Source organism: Acomys russatus, chromosome 10 (assembly GCF_903995435.1).
Source record: "Acomys russatus chromosome 10, mAcoRus1.1, whole genome shotgun sequence".
Classification (NCBI taxonomy): Eukaryota; Metazoa; Chordata; class Mammalia; order Rodentia; family Muridae; genus Acomys; species Acomys russatus.
The window spans coordinates 64,704,684-64,725,768 of NC_067146.1; the positions used below are offsets into that span (position 1 = coordinate 64,704,684).

Sequence of the window (21,085 nt, forward strand, 5' to 3'; positions counted from 1 at the left end):
CAGCCTTGAGCTGTAATTCTGCTTTTGCCTGCCAAGTGCCAGGATTACTAGGATATGTCACCATGCCTGGCTTATGAATAGCAGTTTTAAACAGGATGAAGAATATACTAGTGACATATCAGCACTATCGAGAATTCAGGTCTCCCTTTTTAAATCAGTAAATCTGACTGGATTTTCTGCCCATGATTACAATTTGATGAGCTCAATTTGTGGCACATAATGTCCTTAGTTTTCAGTGTTGGTTATTTTATGTACATCAAAATATTAATGAAGAAAACAAAAGAACACTGGATATGTTGATCAAAGCATCCATATTTAATGGGAGTACAGCCAATAGTATGTTAAAGGGGAAATTAAGAATACTTTTTAAGAAATAGCAATTTTAGGTAGGCAATTGTGAGGAAGATAATAATCATACAAGCCATTGCGACATGATTCTTCCACAGTCCCCAAGGTGACAGATCGATGCCTTGGCTTATCAAGTAGTCATCACCAGTACATCTAAAATTTAAAATACATAAAATCAATTAACTTGATTCCTAGAACCTGTCAAATATTATTGAATATATTCAGCATTTCTTTGCTACAGAAACCTATTACTGGGCCAAATGAATACTTTTTCATATAATTTATTACATACTATGCTAAACTTATACCTAGTTAAGTTTCATTAATTCCCAAAATAATCTAAATGAGTATAACTGTTAAATAGTTTGACACATTTGACAAAGTTAGCATAGTCGCTCTATGAACTGAGTCTTGTGCCTCCTCAGATTTACTAATTTTAAGGTTATCATGCTGCTGCCTACAAAGGGCAGAAACACTTATCAAGTGCCTCTAAGGTGAAGACCTCAGCTGCAGCTCTGCCAGATTCAGTCTTTCACTAGTAGCTTTGCTCACCTACAAAGGGAAGGAAACAGGTCAGAACCCTACACCTGGTGAGAGGAGAGCCAGGGCTTCCAGCCAGAGTCATGTCTGTCAGCTCTCACTCTGCAGACACTCAGCTACAAGACACTGTGACAGCCTTAGACAGCAAGCAGCGCTGAGAAGGACAGAGGGACCCTGGCAGGAGTCCACTGGATGTGGCTGCTGCTCCAGTGCATGGTGGGATCCAGCAGCTGCCAACACAGCCGTTCTTCTCTTTGCTTTAAGAGGTCTCTCCTTGCAAGGATGAACCTTACTTGAGCCTGTAGCCCACCATGGGTCCTCCTCCTCTGGTACTACTTTTCTTGTCCACTCCTTTCTGAAGAGCAGTTAGGGACTTTGTGTTAGAAAGATGCCACACTCAGACAGAGCCAAAATGAAGTGGGCATGCAAAGAAAAGCTCTCAAAGGAAAACCTCTCTTCAGAAGTTTCCCTGTCATCCTATTACCAGCAATTGTTTCTATGAGTGAACATTCAGGAGAGATGTGGTAGACCAGCATTCATTTTGTTCATTAATTTCTGTATTAAAAATGAAAGCATTACTAATTACCATAAAAATTATTAGCTCTTTAAAATAAAGTCATCTAATTTATTAGAACGTGAATTCTACTTTAATTCTTGTAATAATGGATCTTTTTATAGGGCGAGCTTCAGTTTTGTTTAAACACACATACACACATACACACACACACACGGCATGCGCTTGTGCACACACAGAGACCACACACAGACTTAGACACACACACACACACACACACACACACGGCACGCACTCGTGCACACACACACTGAGACACCACACACACACACATACAGCAAGTGCTCGTGCACACACACACAGACAGAGGCACCACACACAGACTTAGACATACACACACACACACACACACACACACACACACACACACACACACAGCACGCGCTCATGCGCGCACGCACACACACACACACACAGCCTTGGGTTTCATGATGTTACCAATGCGGTGAGGCAGATAGAGGTGACAGTGTCACAGTGATCAGTGACCCCTCTTGCTCTCACTGTCCTTGTGTTTATGAGTGTCTTTCTCCCTGCGCTCTGGGTTATCATCCAGTCCAGTCCAGAGACCACACGTCCCTCCTAAGCTAGCAAGGCATCACATCTGTAACCCAGGAGTTCGGAAAAGAATTCAAACCCACACTAAAAAAAATAATAATCAAGAGCTAGGCATGGTGGCACACACTTGTAATCCCAGCACTCTGGGAAGCAGAAACAGATCAATCTCTGTTTTACAAAGTGAGTCCAGGATAGCCAAGCAAACCATGTCTCAAAACAAAACAAAACAAAACAAAAATAAATACATAAATAAAAAATAAATGGTAGAGAAAGAAAAAAAAATTAACAAAGAGGACTTTTAAAATGTCTCAACCAACACACAGAAATATCACATGGCTTTGTCTGTAATATATTACAGGAGCTATTCACTGTGTTTACTTGAATTATTTATGAAGCCTCCCTTCACAGACTGAAAATTTAAGGCTCAAAAGTTTGACTCACGGCTCCTCTCAGCCCAGCAGCCCTTTAGAGCTCAGCGCAGTGCTGTGAGACTCAAACACACCCTGACACTGAACACAGCTTACATTGTGTAGCTGCTATCACAGGTGCTGTTGACAGTTGTATTGAGTCCTGGACAGAAGTCTTGTCCCGAGAATTCATTATGCTGCAAAGCCTAGAATACACACAAGATCAGAACAGTGGTAACAGTGTTAATTCCAAAATGTTTCCAAAGATTTGTCACAATTTTATGCACAATTTTACTTTGTTTTTTTTTTTTTTTTTTTCCTAGAGGTATGCCGAGCTTCTTATGCACAGTCTTTCTTTTTAAAAGTAAAATAGCTGAAGTTTTTTTTCCCCTGGCAATCAAGAAACTTAGGGTTGGCATGTTGCTTCCAACTGGCAGAGAAGGAAGACCAACGATTACCCCATGGCACCTGCTTCATGATTTTATAACCCATAAAATCTATAATTAAAATGATATAATGGTGCTCAATGAATATTTTGATTTATAGTGGCAATCTTTTCTTGTCTATAATTATGAAAATCAGAAACATCATTATACTGAATTAAGACACAGCTGCTTCCTTTGTATTTGATTAGTTGCTAAAGCCAACATGGTTGCCGTGTATAACAGTCCATTTCTCTTTGGATCTCTGTTTTAATATAAACTACGTATTATAGTCCCCTATCCTCATTAATTTCCTTACTGAACCAAAACAAATATTTTTCATCAATTAATCAACCTTTCTCCTTTAAGTGATTTCTCTCCACTCTTCATGTCCCTCCAATAATGGAGGGAAACCCCAGATGACCCTTTGACCCTCCAACAACAAAGACTGATAGAAAATTATCACTTGCTGTTTCTGGAAGGAAACCAAATGGGACATGTTCACACTTGTGGCTGACACAATTAGGCTTTATTCCATGGTTCCTAGCTCAGGAACCCAGTTACAATGAGAAAAAATGACAACTTACCGAGAAGCCGTATAGAGGAATGCTGAAGTACTGAAGCCAGGACAGCCAAGGCCCAATGGTCCCGAGATTCACCAAAAGACCCGAAAAAAGCTGTAAGATGTAAAACCTGTAAGTCAGAACCTGTCCAGTGACTTCAGGACTCTAGTCAAGACCTCCGGCAAGGGCGCTACAAGTGGACAAGTGTGATGGTATATGCCTGCACTGAAACCTAGGGAGGCTGAGGCAGAGGGACCATGGGTTCAAAAATACCTACCATGACTATCTCAAAATCAAATCAAAACAAAACAAACAAAAACAACTCCCCCACAGATAACCTGCACCTGCTAAACATCTCTGCTAAGACCAAGGTGGCATTACTTATTTGTTTTAGCCACCAATAGTCTTGCTTGGCATGCAAGTACTTCAGCAGTGGCATTGATGGCATTAAAGGGAGGATAATACATGTATATTAATATTACAGATTCAAGTTATTTGAAGATCCTTAATGATTTAAAATATGTCTTCAACTTCCTGTGTAACTGCTCTCTCAAGGGTACATGTTGAGTCCAGGCCTCCAACATGCAAACACTGCAGATACACAATCCTCTTATTTTTACAATGGCACGGTACTTTAATATAACCCTCACACAGCCTTTATCCCTTACTTTTTAATATTTATTCATTTTTATTTTGTATGCATTAGTGTTTTGACTGCATGTATGTAAGTATACCATGTGCATGCCTGATACCCATGGATGACAGAAAAGGTATTAGATACCCTGGAGTTGGAATTATCAACAGGTGTGATCCTCTATGTGGGTGCTGGGGAATCAAACCTAGATCCTCAAAAGCAGCAGCCAGTGCTTTTAACTGCAAAGCCATCTCTCTAGCCCAGCCTTTATACTTCAAGTAGCTACCTCACGAATGTTCAAAGATTAACTGCAAAGTGATTCAAACATCTAGCAAAACACAAATGCTAAGTGAACAGTCACTGTACTCTATTATTTATGAATAAAGGAATGAACAGATGAGATAGGGGATCTTCATGTAGTCCTGGGTGGTCTAGAATTTCTGATATAGAGCAGGCTAGCCTTTAACTTGCTATAATCCTCTGGTTTCTGCCTCTGAAAAGTTAGGATTTCAGGTATATGCTGTCATTACTGGAATACACTGTTCTTTAAGAAACTAGTTGAATCTTTTGATATGGACGTGCGGGTAGACTATACTGATGACTGCAATTATGTCACTCACATGTGCCCCCTCTAATAATCCTGGAAATATAGACCACACTAGAACAATTCAGGGCCGGCTTGTTGCTGTACATCCAGACAAGATTTGCTACTTACAACAGTTTACATCCTATCGTCATGGCTTTAGGAATAAGTTTGGGTTCAGAATGTAGGTATAAAATAATCCCCAAATTAGAGCTCTTTAGAGCATGATGTGATAATCTACAGTAGAAAATATTGCTAGTATCTCCATGCAAACCTCCTCATGGTGCTAGGGATGGCTCAGTAGTCAGGAGAACTTACTGCTTTAGCAGAGGACCTGAGTTGGGTTCACAGAACTCATATTAGATGGCTCACAACCACCTAAATCTCTAGCTCCAGAGTATCTGGCATGGTCTTCTGGCCTTTGAGGGAACACATACGTGCACATAATTTAAAAATAAAAATAAATCTTACGAAAAAAAAAAAAAAAAAGACTGCTTCCAAAGCAGAATCACGGTGGAGATGCCAGGAATTGAGTGTTCGAGAAGAAAACTACGGAGAATGAGGATCTCATGGAACGTGTTCTATCCCACTAAGAAAGCTGGGAATATGCATGACATGACAATGCTGCTGGGCTGCGTGTGCATGTACTGACTGTATGGCACACCATCTCTGAGTGAAATATATATATGAAATACATATACAAACAAGGCAAGAGGTGTCTTCTCAGAGGAGTACTCACCATCATAAATACAAATGAGATTGTCATTAAAAGTGTGGCCACAGACACCACACTTTGGCCTGCTGCTATGGCCAGGGCCATGGAACTTGCTGTGTAAGCCACCATTATAAGGGTGAACATCATGATGAAAAAAGCCTCCACCTCCTTTTTCAATCCTAAGAAAGAAAAGAAGTGGAAGCAGTCAGTGCAGCTGTGTCTATTTGGTTGGTTAGTTTGTTGTGTAAATAACTCTGTAGAAATGATCATCAGAATTAATGAGAAAAGGTCACCCATTATCCAAGTACTCTGGGTCACTGTTTTACTCTGCATTAACTCCACCAACTAACAATTTCCTTTCCCACGCTTATTTTAAGAGCACTATTTCAGATAAAATGTGGCTTTCTTTACATGTAACCAAGAATAATTCTGAGCTCTAACTTATTGCCTTCTCCCACCACAGGAAACCCACCAACATAAAACACTCTTTTACCCAGACATCTCCATGCTGGGGGTTGGTCTGGTGCTATGTATTCTGATGCCAGTTACCGGCCCCCAAGATCTAGTTGTTACTCAGACAAGCATACTCTCACATACACATGCCCATGCTTTGTAAACCTTGCTCTACCTATTTAAAATTCATTGGGTAATAAAAAAAGGCCTACCCCTAGGCAGGCCAAAAGGGAGGGGCAGAATGAAAGTTCCGGGATTTGGACAGAGGAGGATCTTGGGAGAGAGAAGACAGGTGCAGGAAGAGAAGGAAAAAGCAGAACCGCCATGGCATCAGAAAGAACCATGTGGCCCAGAAGGAAGAACTCTGAAGTTCTGCATGGAGAGAAGCGGCCCCGATGAACAGCTTAAGCGAGTATTTTTGGGTTATGGATGGGAAAGAGCCCAGGTAGAAATGATTGAACCAGATGGCTTGGGAAGGGCGCTGGGAGATAACAGAATGTAGTTTAGGGGGTTAATATCTTCCCAGCCCAAGGTAAAATACAACTGGTGTCTATGTCTTTAATTGATTGTAATAGTGGGTTAAATAATACCACCATAATAATTACAGGTATTTAATAATAAACATTATTAGATATTATTATATTTACAATGCATCTCCATGTCTCTAAGTGGTTGCTGTAATTATGTAGTAAAGAAACATGGCTCAAAGTTACATGACCTCAAGGTTATATATAGAGAGAGAATATAGAAAGGAGGGAGGGTTCTTCTAGCTCTGTTTCCCCAAACATAAAAAAGTAGAGCAAAGGTCTAAAACTACTTTATAAACTATAGTGACATAATAATTTGTTTGTGAATATATATATATACATATATATATATATATATGTCATACAATCTGATGATTTTGAAACAGTGACAGGAAAATAGATCAGCAATCTAAGGGTCTAGATCCCATGTCATATTTTTTATGATAAACTTCATATATATAATAGAAGTTTTAAGCTCTATGAGTGGTTCTCATATAATAGTGCCCTGTAAATATAGAATTACCACATGTATGTGGGCATGCATTAGTGAAAAATATGGAAATTTTGATGTACCTATCCTAATGTCAAAGCCTGGGCATAATATAAAATAATCTGTCTCTATCAGTCCTTTTTTTTTCTTTAGTAAATAAATAAATCCCCAAACTCAACGTCATTTCTTATTAGAGAATATGTAACAGTATATATACTTACTAAAAATTCTAGATATCTTCATAGACACACAGAAAAAGGTAAATAAAAATATACACAGAGAAGTTAGCTTCCCTTCACATCCAAGACTAAAGGCACTTCCGTTTGGCCTGTTACTCACCTAACATGAAGTATACTATACAAGTGTAAATAACACTTGGCAAGAACCTCATGGGTAGTAAATCAGAGATCAGCTTTCCAAAGAAGTACGAAGAGACTCTGTAATATCCACTGATATATTCATGTCTATAAGAACAGAGAGCACAGATCCCAGGTTAGTCCTGAGGGCACAGAACAGATGATGTGTAGCTGCTGCACCACTAGAGATCTTGTAGGGCAGCACCCCACATACTCCAGGCTGAACCCCATGCCTTCCACCTTAGGTGTCAGCTTCAGGAAGCTCCCAACTCATGACCCTCTCTTCTCACAGCACTCTGGGGAGACAGAGTCCATGCGTCCTTGTTCTGCTCAGAGACTGCTGCTTTGATGCTGGGTCCTTCTGGAGAACCGTACCTCAGGGGTCATGCCACTCATGCCAAAACACATAAAGCTCTTTTTCTCCAAGGCGCCCAGTGCAGCTTAGCTCGCTATGCTTTAGCTGCGCTACTCTCAGTTTTTTAAAGAACAAAACATCCTCCTTCACTAGCCACACCTGACAACCTTGGAGCCTGCCAGATACCAAATCTAATCCCTCCTCTCCCTGAGCTCTCTCTCCAGTTATTCCAAACTCTCCCACCACCATCTGTTCCTTTGCTCTCTGTTGATTCCTTTTTTTGGGAAATGGAGGTGGGCAAACCTCTCCACCCTTTGAGGAACACAGGAGAAATTACAGCCAGCTCCCTACTGTGGAGCTGGCTCTTTGCAGGCAGGCAGCCACCAAGGCTTGTACTTGCTCCTCCTCTGCCATCCTGACCTTAGCAATTCCAGCTGCTGAACTACCTAACTGTTCTGAAGGCCCAGAAACTGCCTTTGCTGGAGTTACTGACCTGTGAGTGATCAAAGCAAGATACTTTCAGGCCAACTGTTGCTGCTTTCTCTCAGAGCACTGGGGTTTCCTAAACACAACCCAAACTTGAAACTCCCATCTCTCTGGCTAGCAGGCACCATATGTTCTTATTTCTCCACCCTTCTCTTGGCTCTTCTTAATATTGTAATCCTATGCATTTACAACAATTTGTATTTTATGACATACATATATGCACATGCAATTTATATTTCCAAGTTAAACAAATAAATCAAAAATATTGATAATCAGGATGGTATTTTCACCCAATTGTTGATGTGACCAGTTTGACACACAGCTGGAATAGCACCCTACTCACATGAAGAGTTTCTTCTCCACTACGAAGAGCTCCACAGCTGACACACTGGAGAAACACTGGTTGGTAGTCAGAAAAAAGAGTACCCCAGCCCTGCCAGGACAGAATGGGAACATTAGCACCAGTCAACTCTGTGTTCCTAGCTCTACAAATGATGTACCATTCACAGATGTTTTTAAAAAGGCAATCTGTTTTGGTTAAACCAAAGATGGGGCCCAGGCAGATGCTCAGCAGGTATAGGTGGAAACCTAAGCTCGATCCTAAGGACCACCATGAGAGAGCTGGTCCCTCCAGGTGCTCCATGGCACATACACATACATGTGCATACACACATATACACAGAGAAGGAAGAACGACACTACCACTGTCATCATCAGATCTCTCCACTGTGTCAGTTTCCCTGAGGTGGTGACTATGTGACTCCATGCTATAGCACATACTGACACTCTTGGTCTTGGATTGCTGTGAATGGAATTGCATTGTTGCCATGAAATTCCTGTTGAAGGAGCGACTCCCAATATGATGGTATTGGGAAACAAATCCTTTCAGCCATGTCTGACTCTGTCCTGCACACAGCAGAAGATGGCTATCAGTGCAGCCTGTACTATTTAGCTTGACCTGTCATCTTGATACACCCTAGAGTCACCTGGGAAGCATCTTAATGAGGAGCCATCCAGATCAGCTGGCCTCTGGGCATGTTTGTGGGGACCGTCTTGACTGATACTGAAGTGGGAACTCACTCTGGATGTGGGCAGCAGCACTCCGTGGGCTGGGCCCTGGCACTTGTAAGAAAGGAGAACACCTGCTGAGCTGAGCAGGCCTGGACCTCTGCTTACTCTCTCCCTGCCTTTGACAGCTGATGTGAGGCTTTAAGTTCTGGCTTTGACTTCCCGCTAATAGACTTTAACTAGAACTGAAATAAATCTCTCTTCTCTAGGCTGCTTTTTGGTCAGGGTATTTTCTCACAGCAATAAAAAAATGAGACTAGGATGCAGCGTAACTTAAAACTGTAAATTTCCTTAAAACTGGGAATGGAATATAGGGCCCTAAAGGAGAGGCAGGTGCTCCTTAACCTCTGAGCCACTGCTGAGCCCTCAAATTTCTTCCCAAATATTACACACTGCACAATGTCCACAGCCTCTAGCTCCGTGTACATGCTGCCTTCGCCTAAGAAATGGCACCCACAGAAACACCAATTACTAGTGACTTTGGAAACAGTCTTGCTGTCTCAACCTTCAAGGAAGGTAAAAACAGTGATACAACTCTGACATGTACTTTTAGTCTCAGCTCCTCAGGAGGCTGAGGCAAGGAGAGCAATAATTTCAAGTGAGGAGTTTAATCCAGACTGGGAAACCTGGTTGACCCCGTATCAAAAAAGGGGAAAAAGTCACAATGAAAACAAAATTTTCGGGCTGGAGAGAAGGCTCAGGGGTTAAGAACACTGACTGATCTTGCAGAGGTCCTGAGTTGAATTCCCAGCAACCGCATGGTGGCTCATAATCATCTATAATGTGATCTAATGCCCTCTTCTGTCATGCAGGCAGAGCATTATATGCATAACAAATAAATAAATCTTTAAAAAAGAGTCAGGTTGCTTAAAATTTTTTTCAAGGATATGCTGGATAAATAGCTTAGTAATTAAGAGCATAGTCTAATCTTCCAGAGAACCTGGATTTAGTACTAAGCACCCACATGGCCAGCCACAAACATATGGAATTCCAGTTCTAAGCAATCTGACACCCTCAGGTACACACCATGACAGACAAACACATATGGTAACAACCACCCAAATCTTCACACACACACACACACACACACACACACACACACACACACACAGTCAAGAACACAATTATGACTGATTTTACACATTACCACAATAGAGATAACATAAATTGAGTCCCACACATGTACTCGACTTTCAAGTAAAACAAATCAACACCTATAGAGGGACGCTGTCTCATAAGCAATAGAAAAAAGCAAAAATTATCAAAAATCAAAATTGTGCATACATTAAGAGATCCTACTAATACAAAGATAATACATGCTATAGAACTACAGAAAAGAGCTCTAGAATATTTATCTAAAAAGGAAAAATAGCCAAGAAAAATGAAGGATTCGTAAAACCCAACAAGAAATTTTAAAAAATAGACAAAAGACTAAAATAAGTATTTTTCAAAGATTAAGCTGGTCTTTATTATTAAAAAAATAAACAACAATGACTCATGATGTAGAAAAACTGAAACACTTGTTTGCAGCAGCCAAGGATGTAAAATGGTACAGCTGTCATGGAAGACATAACTGCATTTCCTAGAAAATTATCATACCCTAGCAGGTCTACTGGTAAGGTTCCTGGGAACTGAAAGCACAGATGTAAAATGAACTTGTAGATCACAATATTATTTATAACAACCAATGGGTGGAAGCCACACAATTCTTTAGGAACAGGTAATTGGATATACAAACTCATGTGTGTGTGTGTGTGTGTGTGTGTGTGTGTGTGTGTGGAGAGAGAGAGAGAGAGAGAGAGAGAGAGAGAGAGAGAGAGAGAGAGAGAGAGAGAGAGAGAGACAGACAGAGACAGAGACAGAGACAGAGAGACAGAGAGAGAGAGAGAGCGCAAATTAGCCTTACAAAGGGAAGTAATTCTGCCTAAGCTGAAAAAGGGAAGAACAATTAAGACACCATACCATCACACTAAGGGAAATAAGTCAGCCATCAAAGCACAAATATTTATGACACCCCATACCACAAGCTTCTAGAGTGGTGAAATTTAGAGACACAAAGTTGGATGGTGCTTCCCAGGGGGGGTGAGAGGAAGTGGGCACTGAGTAATTACTTAATGAGTATGGTGGATCCACTTAACAAATACTCATCTGGAGTTGCAGTTGTCAATAGACAGGACAGTGTGAATGTCATTGATGCCACTGAACCACATACTTGAAATTGGCTAAAAGGATATATGTATTTATATGGGTACATCAATACATACACATTTGTATGATCTGTGTGTATGAAAAAGCCAACTCTTCCAGTTATTAATTTACCAATTCATTCCTACCCACAAAGAAGCAGTCACATTTACTCTGAACATTCATTAAGGTTAAATCTTTAATCACTATTCATAAGCTTAAAGAAAGTAAGAGTATCTTATCAAAACCAAGACCCAAACTTGGTGGCTTTGCCTCTGGAGTAGACTTCTGTAGCTCTTTTCTAAAATATACTTTCTACTTTACGTTTGTTCAGAACTAACCCAGGCTATTGTTTATCCTACAGAATGAGAGGGGCTGTGTGTGTTCAAATTTACTTACCTGTTCTGGATGCCAGCCCGATCATTTTTCAGGTCAAAGTAAATGGCCCCAATAACCAGTCCCAGTATGACTGTGACGATTATCTTTTCAAAAAGAAAAAGGGAAATAAAGGAATTTCAAATGGTTGCATAGTACTTATTATTTAAGACATATGTACAAAATCCGACCTCATAAGCCCTTGAGACAATGGTTGTGGTAGGTTTCCTGGGAAAGTGTGGAGCTGTATATGTTACTCTCTTGCTTTCTGGATTAAGATGAAAATCAACGCACTTACTGCCAGGGAACTGACAAGTGAGTAGAGCAGACTAAAGATCCTTGCACTGCTCCACCAGTCATGGCTGGTGCAGTCCCAGCCGAGATGCAGGACCCCTGCATGGCGCCTAGGGCAGCCTCAAGGGGTTGTTTAGGGAACAAACTGAAGTCCAAGTGCCTAAGAGTTTTGAACTAAAGTGAACTAAGCTTTCATGCCAATGAACAAAACAGTTTTACACAAGAGGTTCAAGTGAAAACAGGATGTCTTTTCTTTTTAAATGTTAAAATAAAAACAAAATTAAAGCACACACCCACAGAGTCTGACAATGGAATTTTGCATCTAAGGAAGGAAGAATGACCTGGGCCCCACCTATGTAACCTCCAGAGTGTCTGCCTGCAAGGGAATGTGCAGTGCCCCTGCCACAAAAAATAAAAAAAAAAGAAAAAAGAAAAAAAATCTATCTTGCGTTCTGTGGAGGTACCCAAGTGCTTTCATTATCTGTCTCCTCTCTCACTGCTTCTCCATCAACCTTAACAAGCTAGGCCTGTGGTCAACAACACACTGAGTTGCTAACTCCTCTACATCCTCACATACACACCCATCTTCACCATCTAAATCTCTGCAGACTGCTCCCAAGGAGGCTGTGCCAAAGGATGATTCAAAGAGCAAAGGGTGAAGTGTTACATAATGCTACTATTTATCTAAAGGATTCTGTTTATTAATATATCATTCACAGATAACTTTTGGAATGAAATAAATGTTCATCTAATGAAAATGAAATATTCATTTATATACCTCGGGATTTCAAAGCTCAAAAAATTATTAGTACTTTAACAGTTTCAAAACATAAAGTACAGTATGAAGAGAACTAAAACCAGCTATAAGCACATATTTAATGTTCTATATAGTTGCAATGATACATACACATTTGTGTGTATGAAAAAAAGCCAAATCTTCTTATTCAAAACATGAAGAGACAGAGAGAGAGAGAGAGAGAGAGAGAGCATGTGTGTGTGTGTGTGTGTGTGTGTGTGTGTGTGTGCACGTGCGTGCATGCGTGCATGCGTGCGTGCGTGCGTGCGTGTGTGTGTGTGTGTGTGTGTGTGTGTGTGTGTGTGTCTTAGTGGCAGGTGGCTGTGATTTCTCTGTTGAGGGTGATGTAAACGAACCTTAGTCCCCTGCAGGAGAAGCATGTGCGCTTAAGCCCTGAACTGTCTCTCCAGCCTGACATAAAGTAGTTTGTAGGGTCCATTTCTGGCAAGAAGCAAGGTAAAGCAGAACAAGAGAAGCACGAACTGTGAAGGACAGCTTGGAAGACCACATTCTGGAGAGAATCACAAATCTCTTTGCTATTAAAATAGAAATCTAGGATGCAGAAAACACATTCCCTTGGCATATTTTATAACTGTTCTACTTTTTGAAGCAGGCCAAGCCAATAAAATAAATTCTGACAGCTCTATCAATATGTAGTTTGAACATATATAAATAGATCTGGCCTTCCAATAGGAATACTCACCACTCCAAACCACACACTTTGCATTTTCTTTTGCACTCAAACTCGCTATACTCACACTGCAAGTGGTGATGCTTTGGATGTTCAGGAAGCCTTTCCTAAAGGCTTCCAGGTTCTAAAGCCAATTCTAGCCATCTTTGAAACACACTGTCAAGGTGATGAACTCCCATGATCCTGTCAGTCTTTTACTAGGTGAACCTGTTATGGTGGCTAGTCTGGTGACACAGCTGGGAGGATAGAAACTCCACTGAGAAACTGCCTACATCAGAGTGGCTTGTGGACATGTCTGAGGGGCATTTTCTTTATTTCTAACTTATGTAGGAGGGATAATACCACTGCTGGCAATGCCAATCCTGGGCTGCTGAGCCTGAGCTATACAAGAAAGCCAGGGGAGACAAGTCAGCAAGCAGTGGTCCTTCACGGTCTCTGCTTCAGACCTTCCATAATGGATGATAACCTCTAACGCTCCCTCCTACAAACACTGTAGTTCTGATTTCTGTAGTTTTGAACAAAAGGGTAGATACATAATAAATAAATTCTTCAAAGATGTTATCGTATCTTTATTCAAATGTATTTATCCATTTTTTCAAAGTGACTTCTCAGTGACTGAAGTTAAAAATCATGAGTTCATAGTTAGTTACCAATGACACTACTACCTCTCCCAAATGGTTTTTATCAATAAAATGTTAGGCCATTAAGTAGACTAAAAATTTAAATACAGATAGCACATTTATTCTAAGATCTTCCAAATGTAATCACATCTGATTACATGCCAAGTCTAAATTCTGTAAATAACTAACTAGTTCAAACCAAAGTTCAGCTATTGCAAACAAAAGACGTATTTATCATCATAACCCATAAAACAGTGCATCAAATCAATACTTACAGAAATAAAAACCATAAATGATATATCCATATACATACATGCATTCCCTACCAAAGGTGCCGGAGACCAGCTCCTGCACACAGAGTAAGCAAAGGTGAAGCAGTAGGTATTGAGGTGACTTGCCAGATACATGAGACAAGCATGGAGAAGCAGTATAGCAACAATAAGCAGTCTGGAGACAAAATCCATGGGGCCTTGCCTAAGCCAGGGGTACACCCACATCCGCCTTGCAAAAAAAAAAAAAAATTAGTGGGCTGCCAGTCTAGCATGCAATTGCTCCCAGCACAAAGGTCAATGAGCTGTGGCACAAGTGACAAATAGGGCCAACTGTATAATTTTGTAAGCTCATGAATTAAGAATTATTTTCACCAAATTTAACTACTTAGAGGAGAGAACCAGGAAGAGAGTATTGTTTACAATTTGATACTGAAACTTCAGTGTCTCTTAGTAGAGATAGAGTGGTGATAACAGGGAAAAAGAAAAAAAAAAGAGAAAAAAAAAGAAAAAAAAAGAGAAAAAAAAAGAGAAAAAAAAAAACAGGGAAATAGAAGGATAAGTAAAAAATAAATAAATCCCTCAACCATATATAATATATATAATAGTGGTAGAAGAAGGGAAACAGTAGAGAAGAAAAACCAGAAACCAAGCTCTTCCCCCTGAACATTTCATAGCACAGCTGGCAATGTTACCTGAGCTATAGAGGCTTGAGGATTCCCGATCAAGTTCTTGAATGAACGCCTGGCAATCCATCTGAGCTGATGACAGAAGGAGGTAACATATATGGGCTCTTTGAAGGTTGCTATTCTTTTCTTTTTCTGAGCCTCTGGAAGCTGATCTAATTCAGCTTTTGTTTCTCTACAGATTGAAGAGTTGGCATAAAACTCAACTAAGTTTTCTGTAATTGGCTTCTCCATCTTGCAAGGTTCTTCAGTCTTGTTTGCTTTGGATAAATGTGAGTAAAGAAGTGAAATATTAACACTCAACAACTGATTTAACTCATTTTTCTATGGCTCCATAATTTTATAATGCATAATTCTACATTTGTGATAATGTAGAATGTATACACACACACACACACACACACACACACACACACACACACACACACACACACACCTAGGCATGTGTTGTAATTCTGAGCATTTGTGAGAACACTCTAAGAAAACAAGACAAGATTCTTGTGACCCCATTTCTTCAAAATGTGGTATTGACTTGGAATGTGTTTTTGTGCTTCTCTCAGGTGTAGTAGATAGGAGTGAGTTTACTTCAGATTACTCATTATTTCTTGCTGCTGTTACACAATTAAATGGTTAAACTATCCTTTGTATGCCTCTATGGAAAAACATGCTTTTGCCATGTGGGGCTTGTCCTTGTGATTGTATACAGCTTGAACTCATGAGAACTTTACTCGGGTGATCTTTTTTAAATCTCAGAGCTTGAATTGTCCAAAGCTCTGAATAATGTTGGCTATTGCACAAGACTTTAGTGCACCCCATTTATAAGCTGTATTCTCGCAGGTCCCACTACCTCTGCAGTGACCATGGTGGCACATGCCAGTAGTCCCAGCATTCAGCAGGCAGTAGCAAATGGATCTCTAAATCAGGCCACTTTGAGTAACATAATGAGTTCCACAGAAGTCAGGGCTACATAGTAAAGCCTTCTCAAAAGAATAAACTAACTCACTGTCATTGATTTACATAGCATAAAAGTAGCTAATTGATCTATACACAGCCACATCTTATGGATACAGAAAACTCCCTGACCTTGTTTTTTTTTTTTTTTTAATCAATTTAGACCCTAATTATTAAAATAGACAGTATACTAGACAGAGTTAGAATTCCTGTTTTTAAAGAGTTCTGGCCTTTGTCTTCTACTATGCATGTATGCATAAAGTGCTGTTTCTTGGGGTTTTTTATTTCAGATAGTATCTCACTATGTAGCCCTGGCGTGCCTGAAACTTGCTCTGTAGACCAGGTTGGCCTCCAACTCATAGTTACCTGCTTGCCTCTGCTTCTCAAGTGCTGGGATTAAAAGCATGAGCCATCATGTAGGCTTGTTTATAAAACACTCGTGATAGCTAACACTGGTTGTCAACTTGAACACATCTGGAATTAACTAAAATGCAAGTGGCTGGATATACCTGTGAGGGATTTTTCTTGATTGACTCATTTGAGGGGGGTTAAGATCAACCTCAAATCTGGATCTTTTAAGGTGGGAAGAGTCACCTTAAATCTGGGACATAACTTCTGGTGGCAGCCTATATAAGGGCATGGAAGAAGGAGGCCTTTGCTTCTTGCCCGCTTGTCCCCACTCTCCCTGGCAAGTTCATCTATCCTGCTGCTGAGGCACACATGCACTGCCATGCATATACCTCTTCAGGATTGCAATATACACTGAAGACCAGCTGAGACATCCAGCCTCCAATTGAACAACTACTGGATTCCTGGACTTTCTGTCAGTAGACAGCCATGTTGAACAAGTGGGACCACAGCCAGTAAGATGCTCTCATTCAAACATACATGCATGCATACATACATTCACACACACACACACACACACACACACACATATACACACATTCACACACACAGAGCCAATCAGTTCTGTCCTCTACAGAACCTTCACTAATACAATACTGTTAAAAAATTACCATTTTTAAATTGGAAATTTACCTTACAACTGACACTTTCAGAAAACAGCGATTCACAAGTTTAAACAAACAAACAGAAAACCATAGTACTTACAGACTATTTTTACAACAGTGAATTAACCTGGATTTAAAAATCATAGATTTTGTTTTGTTTTGAGGCAGGGTCTCACTACAAAACATATTTTAATGAGCACATTACTGTCCTTAATCAAATCAATTAGACACTGACGCATGAATTTACAAGATTCACATACCTTCATAGTCTTCTTCCTCTCTATTTAACATTACAGCAGAAGAATCTCCATTGATGACATCAAGGAAGAAATCTGCAGGGTTATTGTAGGCCTCACAGTGGTGACCTACAAGAAAACACAATGCAAGGACACAAACCTGATGGTCTTGGGAAACAGAGAACTTGTGTGCAGAGGGTTGGCGGGGAGGCTTGGGAAGACAGACTCTAGCAAGTTCTCCTTCTTCTCACTCTCTTTTCCCTTCCCTAGAACATCTTTTTCACATGCATATTTAATAAATAGTCCAATAACTCAAAAGGAATTTTTGGGTAGGTGAGACGGTCTGGCATTGGTGTGTACCATAAATTATGACCTGCAAAGGCTACCGATATGCACTGTGGCTTACTAGTCTTCAGTCCAAGACCCAAATCCAGGTCAAAAAAGAAAAACTTAACTGTCCTTGTGCTCCTGACTTCAAGATCTGCCCATCAATACTGCCTCTTCGGCTACTGACTGGAGAGGTTATAATGCTCATCTGTCAACCAGCCACAGTTGCAAAGAGAGCGAGTTTGGGTCAGCATTAACTAGGAACAACTCTGACCTCAACCTTACAGTCCTTTCAAACTTGCCTGAAATCTGTCTCAAACTCATTGCTACTGAACTCCCCCACCCATTTAGGCTCAATTGTTTTGCTTTTTCTTCAAAAATTATTTTTTATGTATATGGGTGCTTTGCTTGCACATATGTCTCTGTATCGTATGTGGGCCTGGTGGCTGAAGAGCCAGGAGATGGAGGATCTCTGGGGACTGGAGTTAAAGATAGCTGTGAGCCATCGTGTGAGTGCTGGGAATCAAAGCCGGGTCCCTGAGAAATGAAGCCAGGGGTCTCCACAGAGGTATGCTCAATTATTTTAAATGATAAAGTCTGTTAAAATGAAGAATGATAGATAATGAATATTTAAAATTGTACATGAAGTCATGAAGAATCATCTACAATCATAGCCAGGAATCTCTAAAAGGAAAAAGATTATATATACTGCATTGAAAAAGAAACCCCAGGGCTGGAAAGATGGCTCAACAGTTAAGAGCCCTTGTTCTTGTACAGGACCCAAGGTTGGTTCCAGAACCCACATCACAGCTCAGAACTGTGTGTAACTCCAGTTCTATTGGGAGCCAATACCCTGTTCTGACCTCTGAGGGCACTGGCACTGTGTGTGTGTGTGTGTGTGTGTGTGTGTGTGTGTGGAGAAAGACACAAGACATTCACACACATAAAAAATAAAGTAAATCATTCTTTTAAAAAAATCACATAATTTAATTTGAAGGAAGAAAGTAATTCAGAAATGTTGAAAACGCAGGCTCATCAAAGTGACATTTGAACTAGTTATTCCAATAATAGGTCACCCAGGCCAACTGTCAGGCTGAATTATCAACCTAATGTTACTGAAAAGTTAAGCATCATTTCCACGAGCCCTCATTAAAGCATGGCAAGATCTTAAACCTGGTGGCCTGGGGAAAACTGAAAAACCCAGACCTGCTATGTGGTTAAAGTGACAAGAATCCTAGGTCTTTCCAAAACTGTTCAAGGGGCAAAACTTATAGGTGAGAGTCCACTCATAACTATTGACCCCTCAGAGAAAGGCCACCATGACTGGGCAACCAAAGTAGCACAGACCCGGTGGATAGCTAGGTACACTTAAACACAAACAACACAAATATTCAAATAGTACAAGAAATGTTAAACGTCTAAGCAAGTGAGTACAAAATGTAGAAAAATACAAACACAAAACTGAGCAGAGGTTCTTTAGAATGGAGGAACCATAGTAAGTCTTCATGGAGACTAAACAGCACTCCTGTGCACCCTCTGCCCTACCCACAGTTCTGTGAAGAAAGGACCAACCACATGGGAAACAATCAACCATACCTGCTGATGCAAAGTACTGCAAGGCCTCCTGTGCTGGTCCATGGAACACGAGTTTCCCGGAGGCCAATAAGGTGAGGGTGTCAAACAACTTAAAGATGGAATACCGAGGCTGATGAATAGAGAAGATGATTGTTCGACCCCGTTTAGACATCCTAGGATACAAGAAAAACAATGCGTCATTAGGACTCTGACCCTCACTATTATTTTGGAAGAGTCTTTTAATCCTGCTGTGAAAACATCTGTCCCAATCTCAACTTGATTTTCTCTTACATACATAATCTGTCAGCTCATCTCAAGGCATCTGCTTACTCCCTCTGGAGATGAAACATGATGCTTTCATGAAAAACTAGGGCAGCCAGGAGGATCAGTTGTAAATAAAGTGTCTAGCATGTGAGAGGCATTGGACTTGGTCCAGAGAAACAACAAAAACTCAAGACAAACCAGGATTTCTTAAGAAAGGAGCAGAGGCAGAACTAGATGCACTAGAGTTTTGACTGTCAAGTGCAGACACTGGGACAGTCTTTACAGATACCACACCAAGAATCCTCTGAGATATATATATATATATATATATATATATATATATATATATATATATACACATATATGTACACATATATGAATATATGTACACACACACGTGTGTGTGTATGTGTGTGTATAAAGAAAGGCTTTTATTGAGTGAGGAGACACATAGACATACAGCAAGGCACACAGAAGAAAGGATGCTCTACTTGTGAATAGAGAAGCCAAAGCCTGGTCTCTCACTGAGAACGGGGAGTTTTAAAGGATGCTTGAGGGGACTGTTCTCCCCCCAATTTAGGGTTGGTCAGTTTTAACAAAGACTGGGAAACAAATAGATCCACAATTTCAGGGTAAACCAAACCTGGTTTGGTCCTGAACTCGTCAGAATGGTCCACAGGCAGGGAGAGGCAGGAGCACTATTGGTGGAAATAAAACCCTGGCAGCCTTTGTCTTGAGGTGTGAGCATTCTGTCTAAAGGTAAGGAGAGTGAGAAGATACTGGCCATCTGGGATGATCACTATGTTTACTATCTATTCCTGTCTCTGTCCCTGTGTCTGTCTACCAGAGAATCTGACTTCTTGTCCCTCATTTTTCCGTTCAGAGGTCACCCTAACACCTGTCACAGGCTCTGAGGTACATACTGCTTTAAATGTTTTACAACTGGCAAAAAGGGTGATGTAGAAGGAGAAGCAGTTAAGACTGCTATAAGGGACCATAATAAAGCTTAACCGATGACAAAGATCCAGAACATTGGGCAGCTCTGTGATGACGGCATGCACCCTTGGAAGAGGCTCTGTGAGTGAAGTAGCATCTGTAATGCCTAAAAGGTCAGAGTGTTAGTACTACAAAATATCTACCAAGAGTCCAGTATGGAAACAGTTTGGTGCAGTTTTACCATTATTAGAGGAAGAGGGCGTTCAAGAAAACTATCCAAAAGGCCTTAGCCCATGTTTTTAACAACAGTGTAGGTAACCTGTGAGGAATTCAGGTTTGAGAAATAACTGTGATCAAATATGAAGCAATGGTAATAAGCTATTTTCACTGATCATTTAAGCCCTCTAGCTTGTTATGAATTGCTTTTCATTCTTTACTCTGGTAGTAAAGAAATGTATGAGTGCATACCACATCCTTGATGATGCTTTCCAGACAACTTCACTTTTAGTGTTCTAAGCACGTCCAGTGCCATTATTTTATTCATTTACTAACAAGGCTTAAAGGTCAACAAATTGGTCACTGTGTCAGAGTTAATAAGAAGAAAGAGTAGCATCTGATCTCAGCCAGAAACAATGCTGAATTCCTATCCAGAGAAGCTATCCCTTACAGAGGAAACCTAGAGGGCAAAAATCACTGCTTGAACCTGCTCTTGGGACATGCGTTTTGAGAAACACAAATTCAATGATACACAAGCAATGTGTCCATGTGCCCAAAGGTTTAATAAACAAGCCA

At 40.4% G+C, this 21,085-nt stretch overlaps 1 protein-coding gene across 1 annotated transcript in view; it reads right to left on the reverse strand.

Annotated features, from left to right (window-relative positions):
* Positions 1 to 274: 274 nt before the first annotated feature.
* Positions 275 to 21,085, reverse strand: part of LOC127194729 (broad substrate specificity ATP-binding cassette transporter ABCG2) — a 101,401-nt gene continuing 80,590 nt past the window's right edge. The window contains exons 7-16 of the mRNA XM_051152295.1: positions 19,115 to 19,266; positions 17,216 to 17,320; positions 15,001 to 15,251; positions 11,660 to 11,742; positions 8,352 to 8,441; positions 7,151 to 7,275; positions 5,366 to 5,520; positions 3,434 to 3,523; positions 2,542 to 2,630; positions 275 to 501 (exon numbers count right to left, since the gene is read on the reverse strand). Coding sequence (XP_051008252.1) covers positions 354 to 501; positions 2,542 to 2,630; positions 3,434 to 3,523; positions 5,366 to 5,520; positions 7,151 to 7,275; positions 8,352 to 8,441; positions 11,660 to 11,742; positions 15,001 to 15,251; positions 17,216 to 17,320; positions 19,115 to 19,266 — 1,288 coding nt within the window. The 3' untranslated portion in view covers positions 275 to 353. The remainder of the gene's footprint in view (positions 502 to 2,541; positions 2,631 to 3,433; positions 3,524 to 5,365; positions 5,521 to 7,150; positions 7,276 to 8,351; positions 8,442 to 11,659; positions 11,743 to 15,000; positions 15,252 to 17,215; positions 17,321 to 19,114; positions 19,267 to 21,085) is intronic.